General features: G+C 41.7%; 2 protein-coding genes across 2 annotated transcripts in view; one reads left to right on the forward strand and one right to left on the reverse strand.

The window, feature by feature from the left end:
• LOC129767423 (uncharacterized) overlaps nt 1-1,968 on the forward strand; it is a 20,847-nt gene extending 18,879 nt beyond the window's left edge. The window contains exons 3-4 of the mRNA XM_055768319.1: nt 1,330-1,678; nt 1,735-1,968. Coding sequence (XP_055624294.1) covers nt 1,330-1,678; nt 1,735-1,872 — 487 coding nt within the window. The 3' untranslated portion in view covers nt 1,873-1,968. The remainder of the gene's footprint in view (nt 1-1,329; nt 1,679-1,734) is intronic.
• On the reverse strand, nt 1,850-17,822 carry LOC129767422 (insulin-degrading enzyme). Its single transcript, XM_055768318.1, has 8 exons — nt 17,634-17,822; nt 15,914-17,462; nt 3,590-3,940; nt 3,300-3,531; nt 3,037-3,243; nt 2,688-2,980; nt 2,417-2,626; nt 1,850-2,357 (listed from the first exon to the last, which is right to left on the reverse strand). The coding sequence occupies exons 1-8, from the start codon at nt 17,696-17,698 to the stop codon at nt 2,109-2,111; spliced, it is 3,156 nt and encodes a 1,051-aa protein (XP_055624293.1). The 5' UTR covers nt 17,699-17,822; the 3' UTR covers nt 1,850-2,108.
• Between the last annotated feature and the right edge of the window lie 8,305 nt (nt 17,823-26,127).

The raw sequence follows: 26,127 nt of genomic DNA on the forward strand, positions 1-26,127 counted from the left end.
GGGGAAACTTTTTTTTTAAATTGTGTATCGAACACGGTTTTTTAAAGCTGCGCCGAAAAGTATGCACATCGCGCGTGGAGTTTTGCACGATTTTTTTTTGTGCGGTCGCTATCCCTCGCACAAAAAAAGTTTACCTGTATTTTAAAATTTAAATAAATAGTGATTCACATCAAAGATCCTTGTTCTTGCCCCTTCTCGTTCAATGGAAACAACAGCAGTCGGCATCTGCGTACGGCACGGGGTTGTCTTGAGTATATCTAGTGTCAGACTTGTTGATCATTCGAGACTTGCCAAAAATCTCAATTATATAACTTTGACGAGCCTAATTAATTAGGGTAAATGATCTTGGTTTGTCCAGTCGAAAATATGATCATGGTTTGCCCACTTTTTTGAATGCCCTAATTCAGCGCTCCTGTGTCAAATAAGGCCTTCGAATGTTTCGAAACATATAAATGAAATTGCCTTTTACATGATTTATAGTAGTTTGATAGTATATATTTACGAAATTAAATGTTTTAAAAGATTATAAAATACACCTTCTATTTGTGTCAATGCGCCCCTCATTCGAGCTAACTTTTAATCGATCACCAGATAATTATTTGGCACGTATTCAGACCTTTTCTGGATTACAACACATATAAATATTGTGAACATCATGCTTGCTCACCATTTGTATCGGATTTACATAGCTAAACCATAAAATTAACGCATTTTGATGAACTCAATTCTGATCATGAGTTGTCCAATTCAATAATGTTGTTTTGTCAACATGATTTCTATGGCAACCGCTTGGCGCGCTGCAGTTTGTTTATGTTTGTTTATGGTGTGCTTCGCTCATAGCAGAAGTATGGTTTTTCTGTGTTGATTGTGTTGAGGTGAACACTTCTAAAATGCCCAAGAAAAGGCAATATTCTGAAGAAAGCCTAAATTATGAATGAATCAATATGATGACAGTAAACTCAAGCAATGATAAATGCAACATCTAATTGTGAATTCGAATGTTTTCATTCAAAAATGGAGATTTCTAAAACCGGACAAACCATGATCATTTTTTTGAGCAAACCATGATCAGAGGTGGTCAAACCATGATCATAATTCTTCTTTAAGGAAAATCGTTAAAAAACATAAAAATTTGAATAATTTCAACACCTTATGGTAGTATTAGCAACTAGAGACTTGGGGCTTTTCAACAAACCCAAACTCGTATCGATTATGTGTGATTTTCATGAAGAAAAATCGATTTGCATTTACTAGTTGCGTAAAAACACCCCAAATTGGACAAACCAAGATTTTTTACTCTACTAATGAATGCAATCCATATTTTCACAGGGGAGGCCTGCGTGACTACGAGGTATACCGATTCAACAACACCGTTGTGTCCAGCGGAGATACCAAAGTGTTCAAATACTTCTGGAAAGTTGATCGCTTCACCGAGAGGCTCCAATCGAATGTTAGTTCTTTCACAAGTCCGATATTCGTGATATCAGGACTCAACCTACGCTTGAAGGCCACTCTAAACTATGGTAAAAAAGATCACATCTATCTGCAAGTGGAGCAACTGTCACCAATGGATGATGAGTTGAGGAAAAAACCAAATGTGATCCTACAGGAAGGATCACTGTACGGCGGTGTGGAAACTAAAGAATACCTCCGCCATAAAATTATTCTCCTCAATCAGGTATGGGTGTTCGGATGATAAATACTTGTTCTGTTGTAACTTATTTGTCGTTTCAGGGGGTACCCTTCAGCGATCTCAATTCCCAAGAATTCTGGAATACTAACACAGGTTTCACTATCCCATATAGAGCGCTTCTGACAAATTCTTATTTGAAGCAAGACAAGATCCTCATTGAAGTGGTGATATATTTATGAACTTTTAATGTTGAATAGAAGTACTGTGCTAGTTATTAATACATTCATGTAGTATGTATGTGTGTGAACATAATAAATCGATCGTCAATTTGAAAATATTAAAAACTAATTATTCGTAAACTATAACTGAATAACAAAAAATTGTATCTACAAAGTACAACTAGAACAAAAAAGGTCATCCTATTCGGAAAAATAGCTATATCATTCATTTACTGTACATTGTCTCTTGTGAAAGCTTATAACTTACACAAACTACCTTTCGGCTTGATGTCAATATAAGGTTGAAGCAATGGATAAAGTGATCGAGTCGATTTGAAGCTCGCAAGATCACGCACTTGTATAAAACCTTTTTTACTAGAGTCATCATCTGTGGTGCGCTCGGTGACCTCAGAGGGTGCATCCTTGTAACCAGAGCCTCCTTCAGCCGTGGATACAACATGGATCGAAAGCGACCGCCGTGATGCAGCCCCTAACACGATATATTCCTAGTGGTTGGAGGAAAAATATGACCAAAAACGCAACAACGAACCGCAATGAAACATACCTTGTAATAATCGATTATCTGCTGCTTAGTTAACGTCTGCAAGAAAGCTACTTCTACCTGCGCGCGATTGAAATGGTACTGTTGGAGTGAAATTTCGTTCAGAAATTTTGTGAACTGGGTTGATAATCTTTTGGGTTTCTCAAGTTTCTGAGAGGCTAACGCTTCCTTGTGCCGGTTAAACTCCTCATCAGTCATACTGTCCAAATGATCCTGTCAAGTTATTAGAAACAATATCATTTTTTTTTCAAATGAACAACGTTCTGGTGCTTACTATCATTTGATTCAAGAATTTTTCTATTCTTTCTTCTACGTAAGCCGGATGTTTTGCCGATTGAACAATGACGCGTATGCCTTGGACTCCGTTCGATTTCCGCGATCCACAAAATACAATATAACCCAATTGTTCCTTGGTACGTAATTGGTTGTAGCATGGTTCGCTCAAAATTTGAGTTACCAAATCCACGTACACATTAGACTGATCATTCTGCATACCACATTGCAGATATAGTTCAGCGCACGAGCTTTTATGACAATCGTTAGTTGCTTCGAACAGACAGTTTTCGCCTGTGGTGTTAAAAAAATCATGAATCATGATCTACGTAATGAAAATAGCAATTTACCTGTATTAAGCTTGAATTCTCTTTTCAACATCAGCTGGCGAGCCAAAAGTGGCGCTATACTGGCATCTGTGTTTTTCAACTTATCTTCCACCACATTGGAGATGCGCAATGCCTTTTCCTTGTTGACGTTTCCGTAGATGAAACATTCGACGTGCATTCGAGACAACAGCTCGTCGACGAATGATCGAAGTCTTTCCACGGTAACCACTGAAACCAAATTACATTTATGCAACATCCTTAGATACTGTACCAATCAACTTTACATTCTGAAGCTTCGATAAGCTCCTGCTTAGACCAAGCCTGCTCGGTAAGCAAGAGCGCAAGATAGTAAACCGCATGATGGTATGGTTGTTCTGCATTGTAGTTCTTCAAATTCCTCACATATTGTTCCTTCAAAATGTCAAACCTTTTCTCGTCAATCTTCAAGTTATACATATCTTCTAGCACTTTGTCCAATAGAATGTGCTGTTTATGGCTGTATCCTCCGATGGATACCTGTAAGAGATTTCTTCTTTCGTAACGATTCCAACAAATTACATGCAGATATTCTTACGCTGATGCCATACGTTGTATTCGAAACCACAAGCCGCAATCCCGCTAGATCGGCCGCATACAGATACTCATTCAGATGGTCTTTAAATAGTTGCACGAATAAGTGCGTCAGATTACAATTGAGCGGATCCGAGTACACGATGGGGCTGCAGAAATCTAGATTCATCAACGTTTTAGGCTTACGGAACTCCACATCCTGTTTGAACCAAACACGCATCATTGGCGTGTTGTGAATGATTACCGGAATGCTCTGAATATCGCTATCCACTGGCATCAGCTCGAAGTCGGTCGGTATGAATAGATTCGGAGCAGGTAGGTGTAGATTGTTGTTCAGGTCCGGTTCAGCCCAATGCTTTGGTTCGATGAGAAAGAAATTGTTTCATCAATATGTTTTTAAAGCCAGATATTATCACAATTTAAGCTCTCGATTCCCAACCTCATTTTATTAACATCTCAACAGGTCCAACATTTCCGTAGATGCAATAGAAAATCGATTCTTCTCTCAGTCGCTTCGCTTCGAGTAGGACTACTTCGGCTTTCGCCGTCAGCATGACTAGTCATCCTCGCTCTTAACGATCGTCAAGTCAACTCAATTCTAGCAAATAGTTATTCTAATGGACGTGATGAATGGTTACAAATCCTGACATGCACCTCGTTGCCCGCGTACACAATCGTATTTTAACGCCCACATAAAGTGAAACGAAAGCTTGATTTCTGATTCAAAAAAGTGGTTACACCATTAATGGAGGTCTCCGTTGTTCACCCACCGTTAACTCAAACATCGATACATGCATACATGATACATGAGAGAGAGAAACGAAGTCAGTGTGGGGGAAGTCACTTCAATATGCCGTGAAGTCCATTTGACGATGAAGAATGAAATGAGCAGGGAGCTTCGAAAACACCCGAATGAATGTTGATTCATTCGAGCGTTTTCACTATACTATCCGTGGCTTCTACTATTGAAAATGTTCCCGTAGCCGAGTGGTTATCGTCACACTTCATCTTGCCGGAAGTTCGGGTTCGATTCCCGTTCTGGCCGAGGGATTTTCGTCAAAGAAATTTCTTCCGACTTGCACTGTGGTCACGCGTATTCTAGAGCTTGCCACTCCAGAATACATTCAGGACGTGTTATTCGGCATAGAAATGGTCGGTATCAAGTCAGATGGGACCAAGTCGCAAAATTGAAATTTTCTGGTTATTGATTACATTTCGTTAAACATTATGTAAGCTACATACCACATTTATCAGATTTGGAAAATCACGCATACAGCAGGAATAAATGATCGAAATTGGTATGATTGATCAACGAAAAGCGGACCATGTAACATTTACCATAATGAAATGGCTTTATGTCATGTGCAGACAGAGTGGACCATGTATCAATCATTTGAATATTGAATTTAAGCAATTTTCAAGTGCCGAATTCAAACCAACAAAACTTTCTCTTGAAACTAAAGTGTACCTTATTGAAATGTGCTTGAACCCGTTACTGTAAAATGTGCACATTCTGAGTATATTAAAAAAAACTGATCCATTCTGACTGAACGGATCAGGGAAAAATGCTGGTCTTCAGTGCGAATGATTGAAATATGTAGGGGAAGGGTGGTGAAGACGGACACCTTAGCTATTTCACCACGTTATTTCATCACAAATTGATAGTCTAGGTCTCTTTTTATAATAAAATTTGTCTTTGAGGCAGAAAATTTGCAAAATGAATGTGTCCGACATTTTTGAAAAAAATAGATTGAGTCGGGAAAGACGGACACTGACCGGAGACTTTTTTCTGGTTTTTTAAAAAAGCTTCCGGTATTCAGAATGACAAATTCGAATTATGTTTTAAAAACCGCTCTGTTGATTCCTCCATGATATCTGCTTTCACTTGCAAACGTAATTAGTGGGCATCTGTTAAAAAAAGAAAGAGGAGACATTCAAATTGTTTTCAAAACAAAATTCCTTTCCCTTCGGTGGTTTCTGCAGAATAAAATTTACATCGAGCTGCTCTTTGTAGATTTCTTTTTTGTTTTATTTACAATTTTAATAGAAAGCCAGCTAGGGGTACACAGTAAGTTTCAAAAGTATTGATACACTGTATTGCAAGTTTGTACATCATTAAAATGTAAAATAAAAATGTATCAATGATACAGGGGTGTCCATCTTTCCTACCGTGTCCTTCTTTCCCGACTTCCCCTACTATTTCAGAGTGCGATTTAGACTGTAGCGATGACAATGATTTTGAATTTGACGATTCTATTGACGAATACTCTCTAAGATGATTGAAAATGGGAAGTTTATGCTTCAACATGTTTGCTGTGCAATCATATTCATGCCCGAAGTAGATGGCAGAGACTATTATGCTGAACGCAACCAAATATTTATGCAGTTTCAACCTCACACCCCTTCTCGCTCTAATATTCATAACAGAATGGCGCACTTTTACTCACAACTGTTGATTGGCTGAGAAATATTTCGAAATTGTTCAGTCATAGTGAACCAAATCTTTAAAAAAAAATGCTTTATTTGGTGGCCGCTCTAGTGCACTGGCTTCAGCTTCCAAGCTGCAATCTTCTTCTCGACTGTCTGCAGATTGCAGTTGAGCTGGTATTCCACTTGCCCCAAGTACAGAGCGCTGTTTCCTCTGTCAACGGTGTAGACAGCATGGTATAGCTCGTTCTGCGAAGTACTCGCGCAGTTGTCGTACTTGGGCAACACAATACAGAAGTATCGACGATTCCAAGTCCACCTTTTTTTCGTGGTAGTGTCACTCCCTCCAGTGTCGATAGAGGATGGTGCATTCCGGCCTTATCCTCTTCTCAAGATCTTCTAGGTCAATTTTGCTACATTTGACTGCTCCAAAACTGAAGGTCAGCAAGAGAACCACGAAAATGTTAGTCGCGCGTATCTTGTTATCCGCGTTCAAGTAAGCCTTAATGACACAGTTCACTCGATTCAAGAACTTGTCTCTCAGCTCTTTCTTGATGTCGAAGCGGTGCATACCGATGAGCTGTCAAAATTCAAGATATCTATAAGATTCGTCACGAACCATGTCTCCATGCACTACCTAATCGGCGTTCCGCTGGGAAGAGAAATCCTGCGAGGGTGACTGTGACGGGGCGCGCGTCAAGTTGGAGGGCGCTTCCTAATCGGTGCACGTCTCGACAGGTAAACGGATACTGCCGCGGATGACAGAAAAATGCCTGCCTGACAACGCCTGATCGTGGCCTGGATGGGGGAACACCGCGAACGTTTCGAAGGAGCGAGCATCAAGGATGAAGCCATGATCAAAATGCTGCATACCCCACGAGAGTAGCTGTGACGGAGTGCGCGTCATGTTGGAGGGCACTAGCTAATCGGCGCTCCGCTGGGAAGAGAAATCCTGTGAGGGTGACTGTGACGGGGCGCGCGTTAAGTTGGAGGGCGCTTTCTAATCGGTTCACGTCTCGACGGGTAAAAGGATGCCTGTAAAACGGTCATAAGCGCAGCGGAAAGCAACGAATGGTGAATAAGAACATAGAGAAAAAAGGAAGGATCAGCGCTAGTCAGCGTTGAAGACTCGTGAAGTGCATGAGCACAGCCGCCCCCTGAAGTAGTCGCCTAGATGTGGTCCCAGGGGGAATGAGGCTACGAGTAGAGGGCTTGGTTTTTGTGGGTGCGATCCCCACTCGACGTCTGGGCTAACCCTTCCCAGATAAGGCTGGTAGAACGTTCCTCACCTCTATATAAAAAAAGTGGTTCTGAAATGGGGATCAACACTAGGGTAGGAACCTACCTGTTGCTCTCAAATGTTCCTATCTCACGCCTCCACGTAGATCATATGACGACATTTTTAGATCGGGCCTGAACTGGAAACACACACCTGGTCTTGGCTCCGAGAACGGGTGTCGAAAATGGCTAAGTGAGGGGGTGCGAGCGAGTCAGAGCGCTATATCTCTCCCGGGGAAGGCCTCCCGGGTCATTGGAGGTTTAGGGGTGCGTCTGTCTCCATGTTAGAGGAGATAACCAGAAAGGTTCCTCTGGCAAGGTGGGACTCTAATATACCTTGCAACCTTGAACGCGAGGCGTAGAGTAATAGTACGCAACAACATGCTCTCCCAAACGCAAATCGACGAGATCAAGCAGCAGGTGCAGAGAGAACTAAGCTCCAGAACGAACAGAGCGAGCGATGTGTCGAGACGAAGTTCAGTACGGCTGAGCAATTCATTCGCGAGTGGGGCACGCGAATCAGCACCAGTGGAGGCCACAGCACAACAACCCCCTGAGCCGGAAGACCTACAGCCAGATCAACAACTACTATGCGATCTGGTCTTTCACTACGACGAGGTGATCTCACAGTTTCGCGACACAGATCCTTTGTCTCGCCCCGTGATTCCGAAGTTGCAGCATTCCCGCAGGCTGACAAGTGCAGTAAAGCTCATGAACGAGCACGTTCTTCCGCTGCACTTGGTTGATGCTGAGGACATGGAGGAGCTGCAACTGAAAGTTTACTGTGCTGTTGTTGCGACCGCCAAAAGTGTAGGATACGATAAAGCTAGGGATAAGGCCAAGAGGCGGACTGCTCCAACATCTCCGTGAAAGGCGTGAGCCTCCATGGCGAAGGAGATTGGAGCAACGGATCCTAAACAAGCGCGCCGCAATTGGAAGACTGATGGCGTACAAAAGAGGCAGTAGATCAGCGAAATTATGTCGCCAAGTTGCTGTGATCGTGCGGCCTACTGAACTTCGCCAGCTGGGAGCTCACCAGCTGGCGGAAAAACTCGACACACTAGTACAGCAATTGAGCGTCCTTACAAAACGACTGAAACGTTACTCTGACTTTGCAAGGCTCCGGGAACAAAATCGGATGTTCAAAGATAACGAGAAAGCGTTCTACGACCACATTAGCGACGAGAAGCCCGACTACCGCGAAGGTTTGCCAGATATTAGCGATGTTACGAACTTCTGGGCTGGTATTTGGGAGACCCCAGTAGAACATCGCGACGGGCAAATGTGGTTAAGACGGGAGGAAGAGAGTTGTGGTGAAATTGGAGAGATGCCAGCTATCATCGTCGGAGAAAACGATGTCTGCGAAGCCTCGCGGTACCTGAGGAACTGGGCAGCACCGGGCCCCGATGGTGTCCAGAACTTTTGGCACAAGAAGCTGACCGACGCACATCCAAAGATAGCTGAGTGCTTCAACAAGGTGCTACGTGACCCACACAACCTTCCTGAATTCGCTACCCGTGGTGTCACCTTCCTCCTCCCGAAAGACAGCAACACATTGAACCCATCAAAGTACAGGCCGATAACGTGCCTATCGAGTCTGTACAAAATACTGAGCAGCATAATTACCGCCAAAGTTTCTGCTCACTGCGAACAGCATCACATCATCGCAGAAGAGCAGAAAGGATGCAGGAAAATACGCATGGCTGCAAAGACCAGGCCATCACCGACGCAGCCATAGTCGGCCAGGCGGTATATAACCAGCGGAACCTAAGTATGGCCTACATCGATTACAGGAAGGCTTATGACTCCATACCTCACTCGTTTCTCGTCCGGGTATTGGAGATCTACAAAATTGATCCCGTCGTCGTTAGGTTCCTGCAGCATGGCGACTCTTTCAGCCCGCTTTGGTTTTGTCTGGCACTGAACCCCCTCAGTAGGACGCTCAATAGGAACGGTCATGGCTATAAGTTAAGGTATGGGGACGGCGCCAACGAAGAAGTGACCCATACCTTCTACATGGGCGATCTCAAGATCTACGCTGATTCACGTCAGCGTCTAGGTGTAGCTATCCGGGTTGTCGAAGATATAAGCAGGGACATCTGCATGGAGTTCGGTCTCGACAAGTGCCGCTGTGTCCACCTGCTGAAGGGACAACTTACCGAATCCGGAGACTACGAGGTCTATGACGGCGAGTTTATACAAGACATGGTTCGTGGCGAATCCTACAAATACCTTGGATTCCGACAACTCAAAGGGATTCGCCACTCCGACATCAAGACGGAGCTGTGAGACAAGTTCTTGAGTCGAGTGAACTGTGTCCTGAGGACTTTCCTCAACGTGGGGTACAAGGTACGCGCGATCAACACATTCGCGGTTCCCCTGATGACCTTCAGTTTTGGTGTAGTCAAATGGAGCAAAACTGATCTAGAGGACCTTGAGAGGAAGATGAGGAAAGCATTTCAAGAGGCCGGAATGCACCATCCTCAATCGGCACTGAAGAGAGTTTCACTGCCACTCAAAGAAGGGGGACTTGGAATAGTCGACATATCTGCACTGTGCGTTGCCCAGGAACGACAACTGCGCGAGTACTTCGCAGTCTGCGCCGCTGACAGAGGATACAGCGCTCTGCACTTGGCGCAAGCGGAGTACCAATTCAACTGCAATCTGCAGACAGTGGAGGAGACAATTGCAGCTTGGAAGCAGAAGGCAGTGCATGCATGTGCATGCAGTGCCTGAAATGTACGAACACTAGGGGTATATTTATTCCGTATAAATAAATACGTCCACTCAGTTTAAGATACAAATCACAAGAGAGCGACTCCGGCCGACGTTTATTCATACGACCCAAACCGATCAACTCAACTAATCGTTCTCTTTCTCTCAATACACACATTTCGTTTTGTGCAACTCTGATAGGGTTCTAATCATTTTCCCGATCATCACAGTGCCCACCCCCATCAACTGGACCGGCCACACGTCGACAAGGCCGCATCTAATCTGTGGCTAACGCGTGGTGAACTCTCTTCAGTAGTAGAAGCCGACATGATAGCTATCCAGGACAGGATAATGCCGACGAGAAACTGCAGGCGGTACGTCTGGCATCAAGACGTTGATGACATTTGCCGGATGTGCCATCAACCAGGTGAAATCATAGAGCACATCATGGGAGGCTGTCCCGTTTTGGCCAACGCAGCCTACACCGAGCGCCACAACAACGTGGCCCGTATTGTTCATCGACAACTGTCGCTCCAATGTGCTCTACTAGAAGACAACGTACCAAACTACCGGTACCTGCCTGCACCTGTCCTGGAAAATGACCGTTTCAAGCTGTACTGGGATCGCACTGTTCTGACAGACCTCTCGATCCACCACAACCGCCCAGATATTATGGTTTACGACAAGAGCGACCGCAAAGTCACCATCATCGATGTCGCTATTCCACTGAACCAGAATCTGGAGGAGACCCACGGTCGCAAAATCTGCAAGTACCGACCATTGGCCGTGGAGCTCAAGGAACTGTGGGGACTAAGGGAGGTCCCAAGAATTGTTCCAGTCGTTCTCTCTGGAACTGGAATTGTCCCGAAGACTCTTCAGGAAGCGCTAAAGGTGTTGAACATGAAGAAGGAATTGGCCGGCAGCCAAAAGTCGGTCATCCTTAGCACCTGCGCGATTCTCCGACAATTTCTCGGTCAGGACTAAAACAGCACGAGCATGCAGATACGTGCATTCCGCAGAGCCTAGTCCCCCTTTGGCATTCAGAAGCCCGGGGCAGGTGAAAAATCTGGCTAGGTTCGCCTAGTTAAGAAGTGAGATAAGTCTGCCAAAAAAAACGGAATCTTATAAAACCGTTTATTCTAAGATCATTTTGGATTTATCTTAAATTATGTTTTTACCCGTTTTAATGCTTAAGACGTAGAATCTCCTTCGAAACTTCGTGTAGTATTACCATTAACCATGTATTAATAAACCATTAATCAATCGTATCATTTGAGCAGAACAACCATTTCCCACAACTTGATTTTTTGCGTAATGTCCATAAAATCGCGGAAAGAAGATCGTCGCAAAACTACTCGACAATGTGATTCATTGAGGTACATGGATACGGTTTTGGTTATAGAACACTGCTTCGAACCTAACCTCAATCTCTTGTCCTTTTTCTTCTAATGCGAATTTTAGTATTTCTGTTAATTCTTTCAGCATCTCTACCACTCGAAAAAAAAACCTCTGAAAATATTCGTTGGCTAATTCGCTCATCGCTCAGACAATTCCTGAACACCATCGTGGCCCGGTGCTGTCCAGTTCCTCAGGCTTCGCGGACAATCTGTACAGACCGGTTATTTCATGACCAAGACTTTTTGTGAGACGCATATTACTTAATTTACTAGCACATATTTCGCGATGTTCATTGAGCGACTTTCCCACTAGATTTGAATCGAAAAATTGTCTGAAAAGAATTATCAACATGTTCGAAATCAAATCACAAAGGCTCGAGCTCACGTTCGAACGCTTCCTTATATTTTCCATGAATTAGCTAGTTGATGGATTTTCTCCGTTTCCGATCAATATTCTTATAAAAATATTTCACTTCTCCGCAGCACATTCAGGTACCCGGTAATCATAACTGGAGGTTGGTTGATCTTTCTGGCTGAATGTATCCCTAATCAACATAATCAACCGCTTTTTTGGCGGAACTAACCACCGATTTGCATATCCATGCTGGAACACTGATATCATCGGTTTCACTGCGGACAGTAGCACTGTGTGGATCAGTTTTTCGAGCAGCTTCACTAGGCAACATAGGATGGATATTCCACGGTAATTTTCAACGCCTGATTTGTAGATAGGAATCATCTACATTTTCCTGTACAATTTACTGTCAGAAAAGCACATGATTTTCTCTCATGGCAGCTCGAAACCTTCTCGTTACAGTTTTATGGGCCTACCACAAGGCTCCTGCCTAAGCCCCCTCTTGTACAGTTTCTACGTCAATGATATGGATGATTGTCTAACTAGAGACTGCACGCTGAGACAACTTGCAGACGATGCAGTTATTTCCATCACGGGTACTAATCCCGTCGTTCTGCAAAAGTCGTTGCAAGATACCCTGAACAATCTGTTCACGTGGGCCCTCAAGCTGGGTATCGAATTCTCTACGGAGAAAACTGAAATGGTCGTTTTTTCTAGGAAGCACGAACCCGCCCAATTCCAGCTTCACCTATCCGGCAAAACGATCCAACACTATGTTTTTCAAATACCTGGGTGTATATTTTGATTCTAAGTGTACCTGGGGGAGACACATTGCGTATTTGAAACAGAAATGCCAGCAAAGAATCAATTTTCTCCAAACAATTACCGGAACATGGTGGGGTGCCCATCCAGGAGACCTCATTCAGTTGTACAAAACAACGATATTATCAGTGTTAGAATATGGCAGTTTTTGCTTCCGATCAGCTGCCAGGATTCATATTCTCAAGCTGGAGAGAATACAATATCGTTGCCTGCGTATAGCCTTGGGGTGTTTGCATTCGACACATACGATGAGTCTCGAAGTTTTGGCAGGAGTACCCCCGCTTACTCTTCGGTTCACAGAATTATCCTACAGATTTCTCATCCGTTGCAAGATCATGAATCCATTGGTGATTGATAACTTCGAAAATCTACTCCAACTGACTCCTCAGTCAAGTTTTATGTCTTTATACCATGAGTACCTTATCCACGACGTGCACCCTTCACCAGGCATCTCCAACCAAGTTTGCTTCCCTCACTTCTGCCATTCCTCTGTCATTTTTGATCTGTCCATGCGACAAAAAATCCATGGAATCCCAGATCACCTACGCTCCGATTCTATTCCGCCGATATTTTCGGCAGAATATGGGAAAGTTGGATCTGATAAAATGTTCTTTACTGACGGTTCATTCATAAACGGGTCCACTGGCTTCGGCATCTTCAATGAAAATTCCAGTGCCTCTTTCAAACTCAAAGATCCTTGTTCCGTGTATGTCGCTGAACTGGGTGCGATATATTACGCATTAGGGATCATTGAAACATTGCCCATCGACCACTATTTTGTTTTTTCAGACAGTCTCAGCTCAATAGAGGCAATCCGCTCAATGAAAGTTGATAAACGCTCATCTTATTCCCTAACAAGAATAAGACAACTATTGAGTGTTTTGGTCGAAAAATTATTCAAGATTACCTTAGCATGGGTTCCCTCTCATTCCTCGATTCCGGGGAATGAGAAAGCGGACTCGCTAGCTAAGGTGGGCGCTTTAGAAGGCACACTTTTTGAAAGGCAAATTGCTTATAATGAATTTTTCCACATTCCTCGTCAGTATACGCTCGTAAGTTGGCAGCGCATGTGGAGTGGTGATGAGTTCGGTCGTTGGTTACACACGATTATCCCTAAGGTTTCGACGAGTGCGTGGTTCAAGGGATTGAATGTAGGTCGTGATTTCATTCACGTGATATCTCGGCTTATGTCCAATCACTACAACCTAAACGCGCATCTCTATCGCATTGGGCTCGCAGCAAACAAACTTTGTGATTGTGGCGATGGCTACCACGACATCGAGCATGTTGTCTGGTCGTGTATCCGGTTCCATGCTGCTCGCACTCAGCTCTCTAGAGCACTGAGAGCACAAGGCAGACAATCGGATATCCCCGTCCGGGATATCTTAGGTAGCCGTGATTCTGATCTTCTGCTTCATCTATACCTGTTCCTCAGAAACGCCGATGTCAACGTTTAATGATGTTTCCTTCGTTGCGTCCCCGTTTCATATCCCTCCTATCCGATCGATAAACTTTTACTTAGTCGCGGCAATACATACACACACTCTTTACAGATGCACGGGCCGAAAGTTGTACAGTCCACTGATCATTCAACAAGAGCCAAAGGTTGTACCGCTCATGACAACTCTACACGAGCTGATGATTGCGCCGGCTAGTGACTATTCTATCCTGGATTCCTCGAGTCGAGAAAGACGCACCACGCTAGATATGGGGTACAGACTAGGGGGGCGTTGCTGATTAATGGTCAGCTGCATCCCAATAGGAAGTATCCCGTGTCGGGCACACGTACAGAGCATCGAAGACTGCAACATACCAATTATGAGAACACTTGTAATACTAACCTCGAGCCAACCGCGAGTAATCGGTTACATATTACTAACATAGTTGTAAGACAAAAATTGTCAAAATATTGGACTCCCGGCCCCGTCAGGCTAACGCCACATGTGCCTTAATAAAATATATATTTTAGAAAAAAAAAATCTTCGCTGTTTTCCATAGACTAGAAAATGTTCTTTCCTCTCGAGAGTTGTTGCACAGTTTTGTCAGAGGAAAGGCCAATGATGAAGCGCAGTTCTTCGACAGGATAGGTGCTGAGTCGTCCACTACGGCTCCTTTCGTCGCGTCTAGCTTTTGCAATGATTTAGCATTGAAATCTTGGGTAAAATTGAAGGAAGGTAGATGGATATGATGAGACGGTAGATTGCAAAAACATCCAGATCCTGGCTGGGGCACCTCAGTCTTATACACGCTTTGGAAGAATCATTGAAAAAGATCAGCGACTTCATCCGGTAAGTTTGCTGTGGTGTTACCGTATTCGACAACTTGTGGTACTCGATTACACTCCGAAGGATTCCGTTTCATATCAGATTGTAGTTTCTGCTGGTGAGCCCTGTAACTGTTCTCTACAAGCTCCTCATAACATGTTTCCACGAGGTGAAGAAATTCGCGGTTTTCGTTTGATCTACTGATGAAGAATCGTTTGCGTGCTTTACACAGTTTGTTTTGCAGCCATCGCAACTCTGCAATCCACCAAGGTGTCCTTGTGTTCCTACCAATAGAACTGTGGAGGCGGGGTACATTCGAATATATGATCTCCAACAGGTTATCGTAAAACATATGGGTGGCGGAATCAACTGTACGATCTTGAAAAAGTTCCTTCCAGTCAACCAATGAAGATACGCTAAAGAGTTGAAGTCACATAATCTAAAATCAATTTTACATATATTGCAGTAAGTGCTCATGTTTGCAGGTGAAATTTCAGGCTAGTGTATCCCCTACATTTCTGTGAATGTTTCATATTGATACCTTGAACCGTTTTTTGTTAACCGATCGATCAAAATTTGGAGTGAATCTTTTCTAAAACACTTCATCGCGAACTTTGTCAATTTTTCATTCAAACAGGAATATCTGTATATAAAGCCCTACAGAAACGTTCTAGGTGTCAAATAAAAGTTTGATAAGGTTAATTGGATTTGCTATTGAGTTGGTTAGTCAAAAATTGTGTTGGTCTACAAAAAGTTTGGAAAAAAACAGACAGAAATCAATTTCTTATCTCTTCCCGACATTTTTGTCCACTTCATCTACACATCCAGCTAAAAAACGTTCGTAAAACATTCCAAAACATGAAAAACTTCAAAATAATGTACATCCCATCTTCGTTCATTCTACAGCATTACAACGATCACCTAAAATTTCGACTCCGCGCTCTGTTCCTCTATTTTTGTTTTGTCGAATGTATATTATAGGATTATTACTTGAATATCTTGTTTCCAAAAAAGCCGTAACATAATGAATTAATTTGAATATAAGTTATAATTCTACAAACGTTACTCACCTCCAAAACGCCTCCGGGAATTTTTTCACTCGAGTATTTAGTACCGTACCACTCTTCCTCGCAGTGGGCTTTCTTTTCACACTTCTGCCCCACTATCGTAATTCTAGCATTTTTCGGATCGAATTTATTCCACAGATCCTCAATCAGATCAGGCCGCCAATCGGAAATGAGATACGGAGCCGAGAGTACTTGATCCAACGGATAACTCTGCATCGCGTGAACAACATTCGACACTAGCGACAGCGGGTTTTCCTTATCCTTGAAACGGAACTGCATTTCACACAGATTGCAATACTCTTCAAAGATCCATTTCTGGGGGCCTTTCTCCCGTAGTAAGTTTACATATTGGAATATAACTTTCACTATGTCGTCAATGTGTTCAAACCCGTCCTGCGTGAGGTCAACCATGACTTCAAAGAAGCCGAAACCCCGTCCAATTGTGCTGTATCCGCTCACCAGATTGTTGCACCAACCCTTTGCCTTCAACTCAGACAGGATACTCCCTACACCTTCATGGCCGATCAAATGACTAACATAGTGGTCCGGTCCAGATTTGTAGTGCTTTTCGAGATCCTCGGTTTGGAACGTGATCGTTAGCGAACGTGTATCTTTTACTGGTACTACCATCGTTTTTGTAGCAAGATGTTCTTCTCTGAAAGGTAGTTGATTCCAAGTGGGAGATGTTATATCTTTGTTTTCAATATCAGAAAACATCTGCACCACAATAGCTTCCAATTCATCTAGCGATTCTCTACCAAACACGGCCAAACTCATAATATTCGCTGAATACCACTTCGAATGAAACTTAATCAGCTCTTCTCTTATGTTGATATTCTGAACTTTGGGATCTTCAGAGAGCGTTTTCTTATTCCCAGTTCCGAACTTATTATACGGATGCTTCGGATCACAAAGTGATTTATTCACTTGTCTTATTCGCCACACATCCATCGAAAGATTCTTCTCATGCTCAGAATTAACAGCATTGATTTCCCTTTCGGTGGCCGACTCAGTGAAGAGTGGGGCTATGAAAAACTGCGAGAAACGATCCAGAGCTTCCGAAAGTTTTTCCGGGACCACATCAAAATAATACTTGGTAGTATCGGCATAGGTCGCCGCGTTTGAGCTCCCTCCGTTCTCCGACAGAAAGGATGTATAATCATTCTCGTTGACGAACTTTTTCGTTCCGAGAAACAACATATGCTCGCAAAAGTGAGCCAATCCGGGAATCTCTTCGGGATCGCTAAGGTGACCAACTTCGACCGATAGCGCAGCTGCCGATTTGTCGGTTGTAGGATCAGAGATTAACAGCACCTTTAATCCGTTCGGTAGTTGGAGTCCGCGATAGTTTCGACTATCCTGCTGAGATTTTGTAATGTTATCGAACCTACTTAGTTTTTCACTCCCAGCTGTCACAGTCGCCAGTTTTGGCATGGGTGCATTATTTGCCAGTGTCGTTTCCATAATACTGCCGATTCCGGTTTTGTTGGCAATGTTGGATCTACCCGTGTTGTGTACGAATCTACTTTTTATTTGAATGAAAACTGAAGATCTGAAATTGAGAAGTGGGTTGTAAATATAAATTTAAACAAATTATTTCAGTTAACCCGGATGTTAGATTGCGCTCTATAGCCCAACACTAGTTACTTAACCAGTGTCATCTCATTTCTGCTGCTACTAAATCGATTTCATTATTATGTGTGAAAAACCTAACTTAATGTACCTTAATTTGAAATGATTTGCTTCACGAACGGTCCATGAGACACGGCGACAAAGTTGGTTATACATGAAATGAAAAGTGAAATCTATTTTTCGTTGAACAACAGGATGAAATATAAATTTTGAACAATTGTTCAGCAATGTTTAGATTTCGCAGAAAATTCACGGTCGCCCAATTTGTGAGCGAGGAGAAAAGTGACAAAACAAAACAAATGTCATTCAGTGACCAATATTCAAAGTACGTAGAATAAGAAGGTAGTCTACTCCCTGCTTTGTTCAAGTAGTGGTAGGCAAAGGAAAAAAGCAAAAAATAGTTATTAACCATAGATCGAATCCATATAAATTCAAACATTTTTTAATTTTTTGAATTATAACACAAGAACTGTCTCGAAATATGTTTCGAAATAATGGAATAGTGGTATACTTAATTATTTTCAAATTGAAAACAGTAAAATTATCGCACCTGTACTATAGAAATAATGCAAAACCGATAAACAAATGTGTGGAGAGGTTATATCCAAGGCGGTATAATAAGGTGGAACGTTATGTCAGAACTGCTGTTCAGCCATTACTTGAGTTTGAATTGACAGCGGCCAAACGAACGGCTAGAGTTTTCCGAGAAAGAGGATAACAAATGGCATGCAATGAGGAGTGCATGCCGCTATGTGTTTGCTGCGCATAAATGTTGGTTTTGTTTACGCTGTTGGCATCATTGTAGTGTTTCGGTGGCTGCTGCAAGTTATTGTCTGCATTGCTGTTCTACGGGACGTGAGGGTTGTTGCCGTTGCTGCTGGGATTGGAAACTCAGCGATTGTGGGAGCTTTGCTAGTGGGTATATAAAAGAGGTGGCTCTTAATAACCGGTGGGCTTGTGCCGTACTGCTTTAGCTGGAGACTCGCCTGATCGTTCGGGTTGTGAGACACAACAGCTAGTTCGATTGAAACCAGCCAAGCGTAGGTATATGTTGGTGGGGACCGCTATGTAGCATAAAGATTTGATCTACTTTGTTTATAAACAAAAAAGCCGCTGTCATTTTTCATCCCCTCTCGCATCATCCATGCCTTATCATCATACTGTCGAAAACGAACCACCTGTCAATTCCAGCTCCTTGGTTATATCGAAGCAGTGTCGTTCTCGTTCCCAATCCAAGGAGCGAATGCATGGGATAACTGAAAACATCTCCGATTAGTTTATCTCATTCGAAATTATTCTGTTCCGGCATCGCGGAACGTGGTATTTCAACATTTTGCTGAAGTAAACAAAAACTATTCAGTATGAAATCAATAGAAATTCACATAAAACGTTACTTGCAGTGAAAAACAAGTACACTATCGTGTTTACCGTCGACTCGACCGGCGATTTTGCCACTTTTTATGATGTTTAGAACTTTTAAAATCGAGAAATATTGAAAAAACTTCAGAACTTCGAACAAATTGAGGATTTTTTATTACTAACTTCGTTGTGTGTGTAATACATGCGCTCTCCGTGTGTATACACAGGAAATATCCTTTACCTTCTATTCTATGTACTTTGACCAATATTGTCCAGCTGACAGTTGAATACTAATGTTGCCATCACTATTTCTCTGCGAAAATTATGGCAAAACAAAAACAACAGTAGAGGCCAAATTCTTGAATTATAGTTGGTTCGTTATAATCAAGACGGGTTTATGGTACTAGGTGAGGCCGTTTCGTCACTAAGTTGGATAGGGGAGCGATATATGAAAACAGTACGGAAGAAAGCAGAAGGGGAATTATTTTCTTGAAACGTGAAAGAGACAGACTGATCAGGAGTGAGCTTCGGCACTAGCGTATTGTGTTTTGTATGGTTTTAGCAAGTTGGCCCACCTTAGGATATACTTCTACGCGCCTTGGTTATAATCACCAAAACCCAACTGTTGTTTTTTATAGCATTATTATCGTACACTGAGAGAAATAATTAGTAAATATAACGAATTTTTTTGGTAAATACTACCAATCTATAGTCATTTTCGACCGTACTAATAAACACATATGTCAAGCAGAACCATGATTCGGAAGCCCAATATCGGCTACATTTTCTCGCCGAAAATGCACGTATTAGAATTATATCCTTATTATACCTCCGTATTGCCTTATGGGAACAATGAAAATGGTTAATACGCGCTTTTCTCACCAATTTTCAGATATGACAATATCCAAGCTTACTAATGTTATCGAGTAAAATATACTAATCTCTGGTAGGGATGCGGGTTTGTTGACAATATGTACAAAAAATTTGTACATTCTACTAATTTTGCATTACCAAATGTATTTAGTAGTTTTCGACCGAGGATTTTTCTAAGGGTACTTTTTCTAAAAAATACCTTTTTCTTTGTCGTTTCTGATGGAATGACACCAACGAGTGTTCTGAGTGACAAGCTCGAGAATACGCGTATAGCAGTTGGAAAAGTTGTATTCGACAAAAAAATGACCTGGAACTAGGTAGTGCGGACTGAATCAAAACGGCAGTCAAAAAAGATCCAATTAAAATGTCAAAAGAGATCCAACGATCAGGAGTGTTACTTTTCTTATGATAATCAACACCATAAAAAGGTATTGTTATCAAAGGCAAAAAAAAATTTAAATTATAAAATGAACGAACTTCATTTTTACGTCAATTGATTAATTGGCCATTGCATCTCTGAAAGAAAATCTCATATTGCAAGGTATCAGAACCTGACCGAATATCAACAAACTACGAATAACGCTTAGTTCACTCCAAGATTTTAATGTGGGAGCGAAATTGGCGAATTTTGATACGTACATACATAGCAAAAGTGAAATGTTTTGGGTACGTTTTTTTCTAACGTTGGTGAAAACAGTTTTGCTAGTGAAGCTGGCCGAATGAAATCCACGGAATTATGATCCGCTAGTGCTGGTTATGAATATAACGGTGAAGCAATCTGCGCTTCGTGTTGATGATGGACGTAATCTTCTGAACCGGCTTAATTGTGGAGAAGGCATTACTGTTTCTCACGAGGTTTCTTTTCCGGTTGAAATGTAACGATGTATTTCTATCAAAATTGTACAGTCGCAAGTGCACTGAAGAGAGAACAGATGCATGCGATGCAATCCCTCGACGCCAGACCCTAAAATGCAATCCACAGCTCTCCTGCAAAAAGAATCGAACATGCTCCGCCAACGGATTGGATGATACCCGGCAAACATTAAATCGTATAATTTTGCACGTGCCAAGTCTTTCAAGAAATCCGAATAAATCATAATCGCATATAATATCAATCAAAGTATGTATCGTGTATATTTGATATCGCATAAAATGTGAAAACTCGATTTTATATACCATTATCAAATTATGTCGCAATTCGGTATAATAAACATCTATTTTATGATGTACATTGTCGTGAAATATATTTAATCCGCATCATATGCGTATATTACGCTGATGCAGTTTGTGTCTCGTATAAGCGTATAATTTAAATCAATTCAGTACTGTAGTAAATCGTGTTGCATGCTAAAGAAAATCATGAAACAGTAAATCATATTAGATCCTAATAAAGAACATATTACATCATATTGAATCATGAATGAAAGTTTTAACCGCTGTTGAATTAATCTTCAGATAGCCGTGCGAGATAGCTGGTGGATGATAATCCAGACGACCGGAGTTCGAACCCACATCGGAAATTTCACCAAACATCAATCTGTGCCATTTTAAACATTCATATTCCACTCCCAACACAAGTCAATCAAACAATTATTATTTCTACGAACATAAATACTCATCTTTATTCGCACCTTCTCCCGACTCATGTCCAATCACTGTTCGTTAGATGCACTACTCTTCCGTTTCAATCTTGCCAGCAGCAATCTCTGCGTTTGTGGCCAAGGTTATCACGACATCGAGCACGTTGTTTGGTCGTGCGAGGTGTATCTGGTCACCAGATCGAATTTAGAAAACTCCCTTCGGGCCCGAGGAAGACAGCCCAATGTGCCGGTGAGAGATGTTTTGGCTCGGTTAGACCTTGATTACATGTCCCATATATATGTTTTCCTTAAAGCTATAGATCTTAGTGTGTGATTGTCCCTACATCCTTATACCCTCCTTTCCTTCCTTTGCGGGTAATTCGTCCCCTTGCTATAAATAGTAGAATAAGTTGAAATGTAAATAACTTATTATACATTTCAACTTATTTCAACATAATTATAGTACACACGTTTGAACTATAATTATGTACATTGTATTTTACTTAAGACGCTAAAAAAATAATCCTGAAAATGTGTATGAAAGGTTTGCTACACTTTTGTTTTTCAATAATTCAAACATCGTACTTACTCCACAGATACGCGAATCCTTATTCGGAACTAGTTTGTCTGTAAATACGTTTCCGAAGGAATACGATAAAAGCTAACGCGAACATTTTCACTCGTATTCGGGCAGCCTTTCACTGAGCAATGCATTTTTAATGTCCACTTTCCCTGTGTTATGTCTACCTTCAATATGAAACATTGTTACAGTGTAGTCGGAGCTGGACTCCGTTCGTAACGCAGGTAACGCCTGCGCCGACTGATAAATGTCACTGACATTTGACAATAAAGTCAGTTCTATATTCGACCATCAACAAGACCACAAGTGTATTCGTTTCAGCTCCCGAAAAACCTTTTTATATTTCTAACAGTGGCGACGAGGAAAAAAAAGTTTAAAAACCTGGGATACTACGCCATCCGCCATCTTATTGGGATTCTTTGTTCCTGCAAGGAAGAATCTGGAATCGAGGCTTCATTCCTTTGTTCCTGAAAAAAGTGGTGGATCATTATTTCGGAAATTTATCCGAACAATCGGCTGAGAATCCGGCTCCGGAGAATAATTTCGACGGTAAATTCAATAATTCCGTCGGCAAGGGTCGTACGGCTATATCGGTACTTCTTGGAAACGTGGAGGTAATGGCCCACCGAAGTCAACTTAGAATGTACCACAGCAAATACCCGGAGACTAGACCAAACATCGTAATGCAGCCGGGTGCACAGTACAAGAATGCTGATGTTTTGGACATGAACGTTGAAGAACGTGTAGCTGGAAGCGGCTCAGAGGACATCCAGTGGGAAATCTCACGGGATGATCTGGCAAAGGTCAGAGGCTCGAGAAAGAGGAATGCTTCTACGGCGGAATTGCCGGGAAGTTTACGGCGCTCAAAACGGACAAAGCGCCCATTCGAAGAACAGAATTATTATTATTATACTAAAAGAAATTGTCAGAAATCCTTTAGTGGTGATCAAAATGGCTGACATATCGAATTGTAAAATTAAAATATTAGTCAGTTCATATGAATTATACTGAATTGTTAAAAAAAAAATAAAAGGGACGACTGTTATGTCTACCTTCAATATGAAACATTGTTACAGTGTAGTCGGAGCTAGACTCCGTTCGTAACGCAGGTAACGCTTGCGCCGACTGATAAATGTCAGTGACATTTGACAATAAAGTCAGCTCTATCCGAGATAAACAAAGCTCAATGCCGTCAACGCGAATATAACAGTTGAAAAGACGAGGGACAAATGAAACTAAACTGATGTCTTAACACGAAGAGCGAGAGACGGTCAGTTCATTTGAATCTTACAGCTCACACACTCTCTACAATTCTACAGCTCTTTTCTCTCCTTCATCATCATCAAAGTGAGCTGAAGAGCTGTTTGATTTTTTTTGCGAGCTGTTCCGCGTCAACTCACTTCAAAGAGTCGATTCTTCGGAACAGCTCATGAGCGGATGGCACATCTCTAGTCAGTTCTATATTCGACCATCAACAAGACCACAAGTGTATTCGTTTCAGCTCCCGAAAAACCTTGTTATATTTCTAACACCCTGATATAATATTTCTCCGAACGAAATAAAACAAATGAAGTCACAGTCACGTAAATGTTTACTCCTGCGATTTGAAAACATTCGATGAAAAGTTGAACGAAATGTTGCCAGATGATTTAAAAAAAAGTCTGTAAAAATATGTAAAAGTCTGTTAAAAATGTGGAAATGTCTGTAAAAGTGTGCGGATCTGTAGAAATGACTTTTAACGTTGATTTTTCCAGATTCATTAATTCTTTGTACATCGCGATGCACGTGAGCAGTCTTCAGAAAGCCTACGCTGTGTTGCGCTCGAATTCAATTTTCATCAGCGTGCGCTGAAAACAAACGCACGCTGAAAACAAACTTCATTCTTGGCACGAAGCGCACCGAACTCAAAACAAGTGAGCCCAAAATCAGCACGGTGCAGAATTCACATACTAAATTCCCCCTCATTCTATACCCACACACACACATAAAATTCTAGCACCCGTTTTGTCTTCGCTTGTTCTAAGCTAAGCAACAGCGCACCCTCATACAATCCGCATCAACAGAGAAAGCAAAGCAGAAAGACTAGATTCGAGCTCGGTTTAAAATTGGGAATATAAGCCGGTGTATGGATACGGTGCAGTGAGGATGTTCGAACTCAAAAGCGAACCGTGTTGACAACAGAACATTTGAACTTTGTTTCGGTGTGCGTTGATTCGTCCGGGCGCAGGTGTGCGCATGGAGAGAGAGTTCAACTGGGTGCAAAAAAAGTGTTGCACATCAGAACTGCGTTCAATTCCGAAGACTGCACGTGAGATTGTCTTCAGTTTATTATTGTATATTTTGTATATGTACATATTTTATATATACAGCCATTCCATGCCAAACCGATATAGTGGTTCTCAGGTTTCGATGAAAAGTGGCAATTTTTTTCTTTATCGCAAAACATTAGACCCTTTTTTTATTTTTTTCGTTAGGGTGACCATTTCCATTTTAAGGTGGTCCGAAAAATCATTTTTCCCCAGTTTTTCCCATAACTGACTTTTTTCAAAAATTCATAACTTCTGAATCTCTGAACCGATTTAGATTATCGACATATCAAATTGAAGCCAATGTTAACCGGTGGTCCGAAAAATCATTTTTCCCCTTGAGAACCACTTTATTGGCATGAAATGGCTGTATATACAGTAGTTTACATTTAATGCGACAGTTAGCAAATTGGACAGACCTGTAATGCGACACGTTTAATTGGACTTTTTTTACCTCTAATTGGACATTTTTGTAAACATCAAGTTCGGGGCCTAAATTATGGTCCCACATTGAAAGTCCCAAACAGGTGTCGACACTGTATCACTCTAATCGCCAATGTCTAATTACAAGTCAAAATCGCCTCCAATGCGACACTGAGTGGTGCCTCGGCATGTCGCGTTAAATGTGAATAACTGTATACACATATACTAGCTGACCCGGCGAACTTCGTCCCGGGTCAGCTAGTATATGTAGTATATATCATTATTGTTTTGATATGAATTCTATTGAACGAATTTCTAAACTTTTTCTCATCATAATATTGTTCTGTGGGCAGAATACCACAAATACAATAAAATTAAGACAGCTCAAAAGGGACCTTTCCTTCATCGGATTCTGGGATAAGCAACACATTTAGCCTTCCATTTTTATTTATATAGATAGATAAAAGATATAGGAATTCGTTGTTTTGCCTGAAAATCCTTTTCCACTTTCGAACAAAGATCAACTTCGCTAGCGCGAATATTGAATGTACTAAAAATGCTTATCATGATGTAATTTTCGGTCATATGGGAATTAATTTTTCTGAATTTTTCGACATTCCTTCTGAGTTTTCCGGAACCTTTCCGATTTTGTTCTCCACTATATTGATCTACGGGAAGAGACGAATACAACAATATAAAGAAGGCTAAAATCGGATCATCCCTTCTTCGAGGCCCGCTTACGAACAGATTTTGCCTTCCATTTTCATTTATATAGATAGATATAGGCTAACAGTGCGAGGTTGAAGCGATGCTCAAGGACTGGGATGAAACGGTCTCCGTTTTCGTTCGGATGTAGTCAATCTTAATATTTCTCAAAGATGTTCATTTAACCTTTTCATTACGTACGGAGTACTGCGCCGAAAAGTATGCACATCGCGCTGGTGTGATCGAAGAGCAGTATGAATTTCATGTCGTCTAAAGACGACGCTCGTACACACAGCTCGTCGCGCGGATGTCGTCTACAGACGACGCTCGTAACGAAAGGGTTAAGGCTTTGAGAATCAACTCATTGTCGTTTGCTCAAAAGATACCCCTCTAGGAGAGTCATTTTTAAGGTAATTAGTGACGCACATGTTGCACAGTACGTTTGCTAAAAAATGATTCGCTTGGCGGCGGCAGCGCTAATTCGGTTTACTTGGTTTGTGATCGGCTGTAGTTGATATTCTCGGGAAATTACAATCTGTTAAGTTTTACCAATCTCATCGATAGTTCTCATAAGTTCTCAACTCTGTTTCCTCACTGTCATGAAATTTTGAAGTATAGTATAGATACATTTAATGCTATTTTTCATTCATCGTGAAGAATCGTATTGTCTGTTTCGTCTGCAATGATTTCAGGGCAAACGTACTTATGAAATCATGAAAAACGCTGACGTATACAATTTATTGTTACCAAACAAAACAC

The sequence above is a fragment of the Toxorhynchites rutilus genome, chromosome 2 (genome assembly GCF_029784135.1).
Source record: "Toxorhynchites rutilus septentrionalis strain SRP chromosome 2, ASM2978413v1, whole genome shotgun sequence".
In the NCBI taxonomy this organism is placed as follows: domain Eukaryota; kingdom Metazoa; phylum Arthropoda; class Insecta; order Diptera; family Culicidae; genus Toxorhynchites; species Toxorhynchites rutilus.

Coding starts and splice junctions, on each gene's coding strand:
- LOC129767422 (XM_055768318.1), bottom strand. CDS start 17,698: ATGTATAACCAACTTTGTCGCCGTGTCTCATGGACCGTTCGTGAAGCA. Junction 17,463..17,633: donor GCAAATCATTTCAAATTAAG/GTACATTAAGTT, acceptor TCTCAATTTCAG/ATCTTCAGTTTTCATTCAAA. Junction 2,358..2,416: donor AGATAATCGATTATTACAAG/GTATGTTTCATT, acceptor TCCAACCACTAG/GAATATATCGTGTTAGGGGC.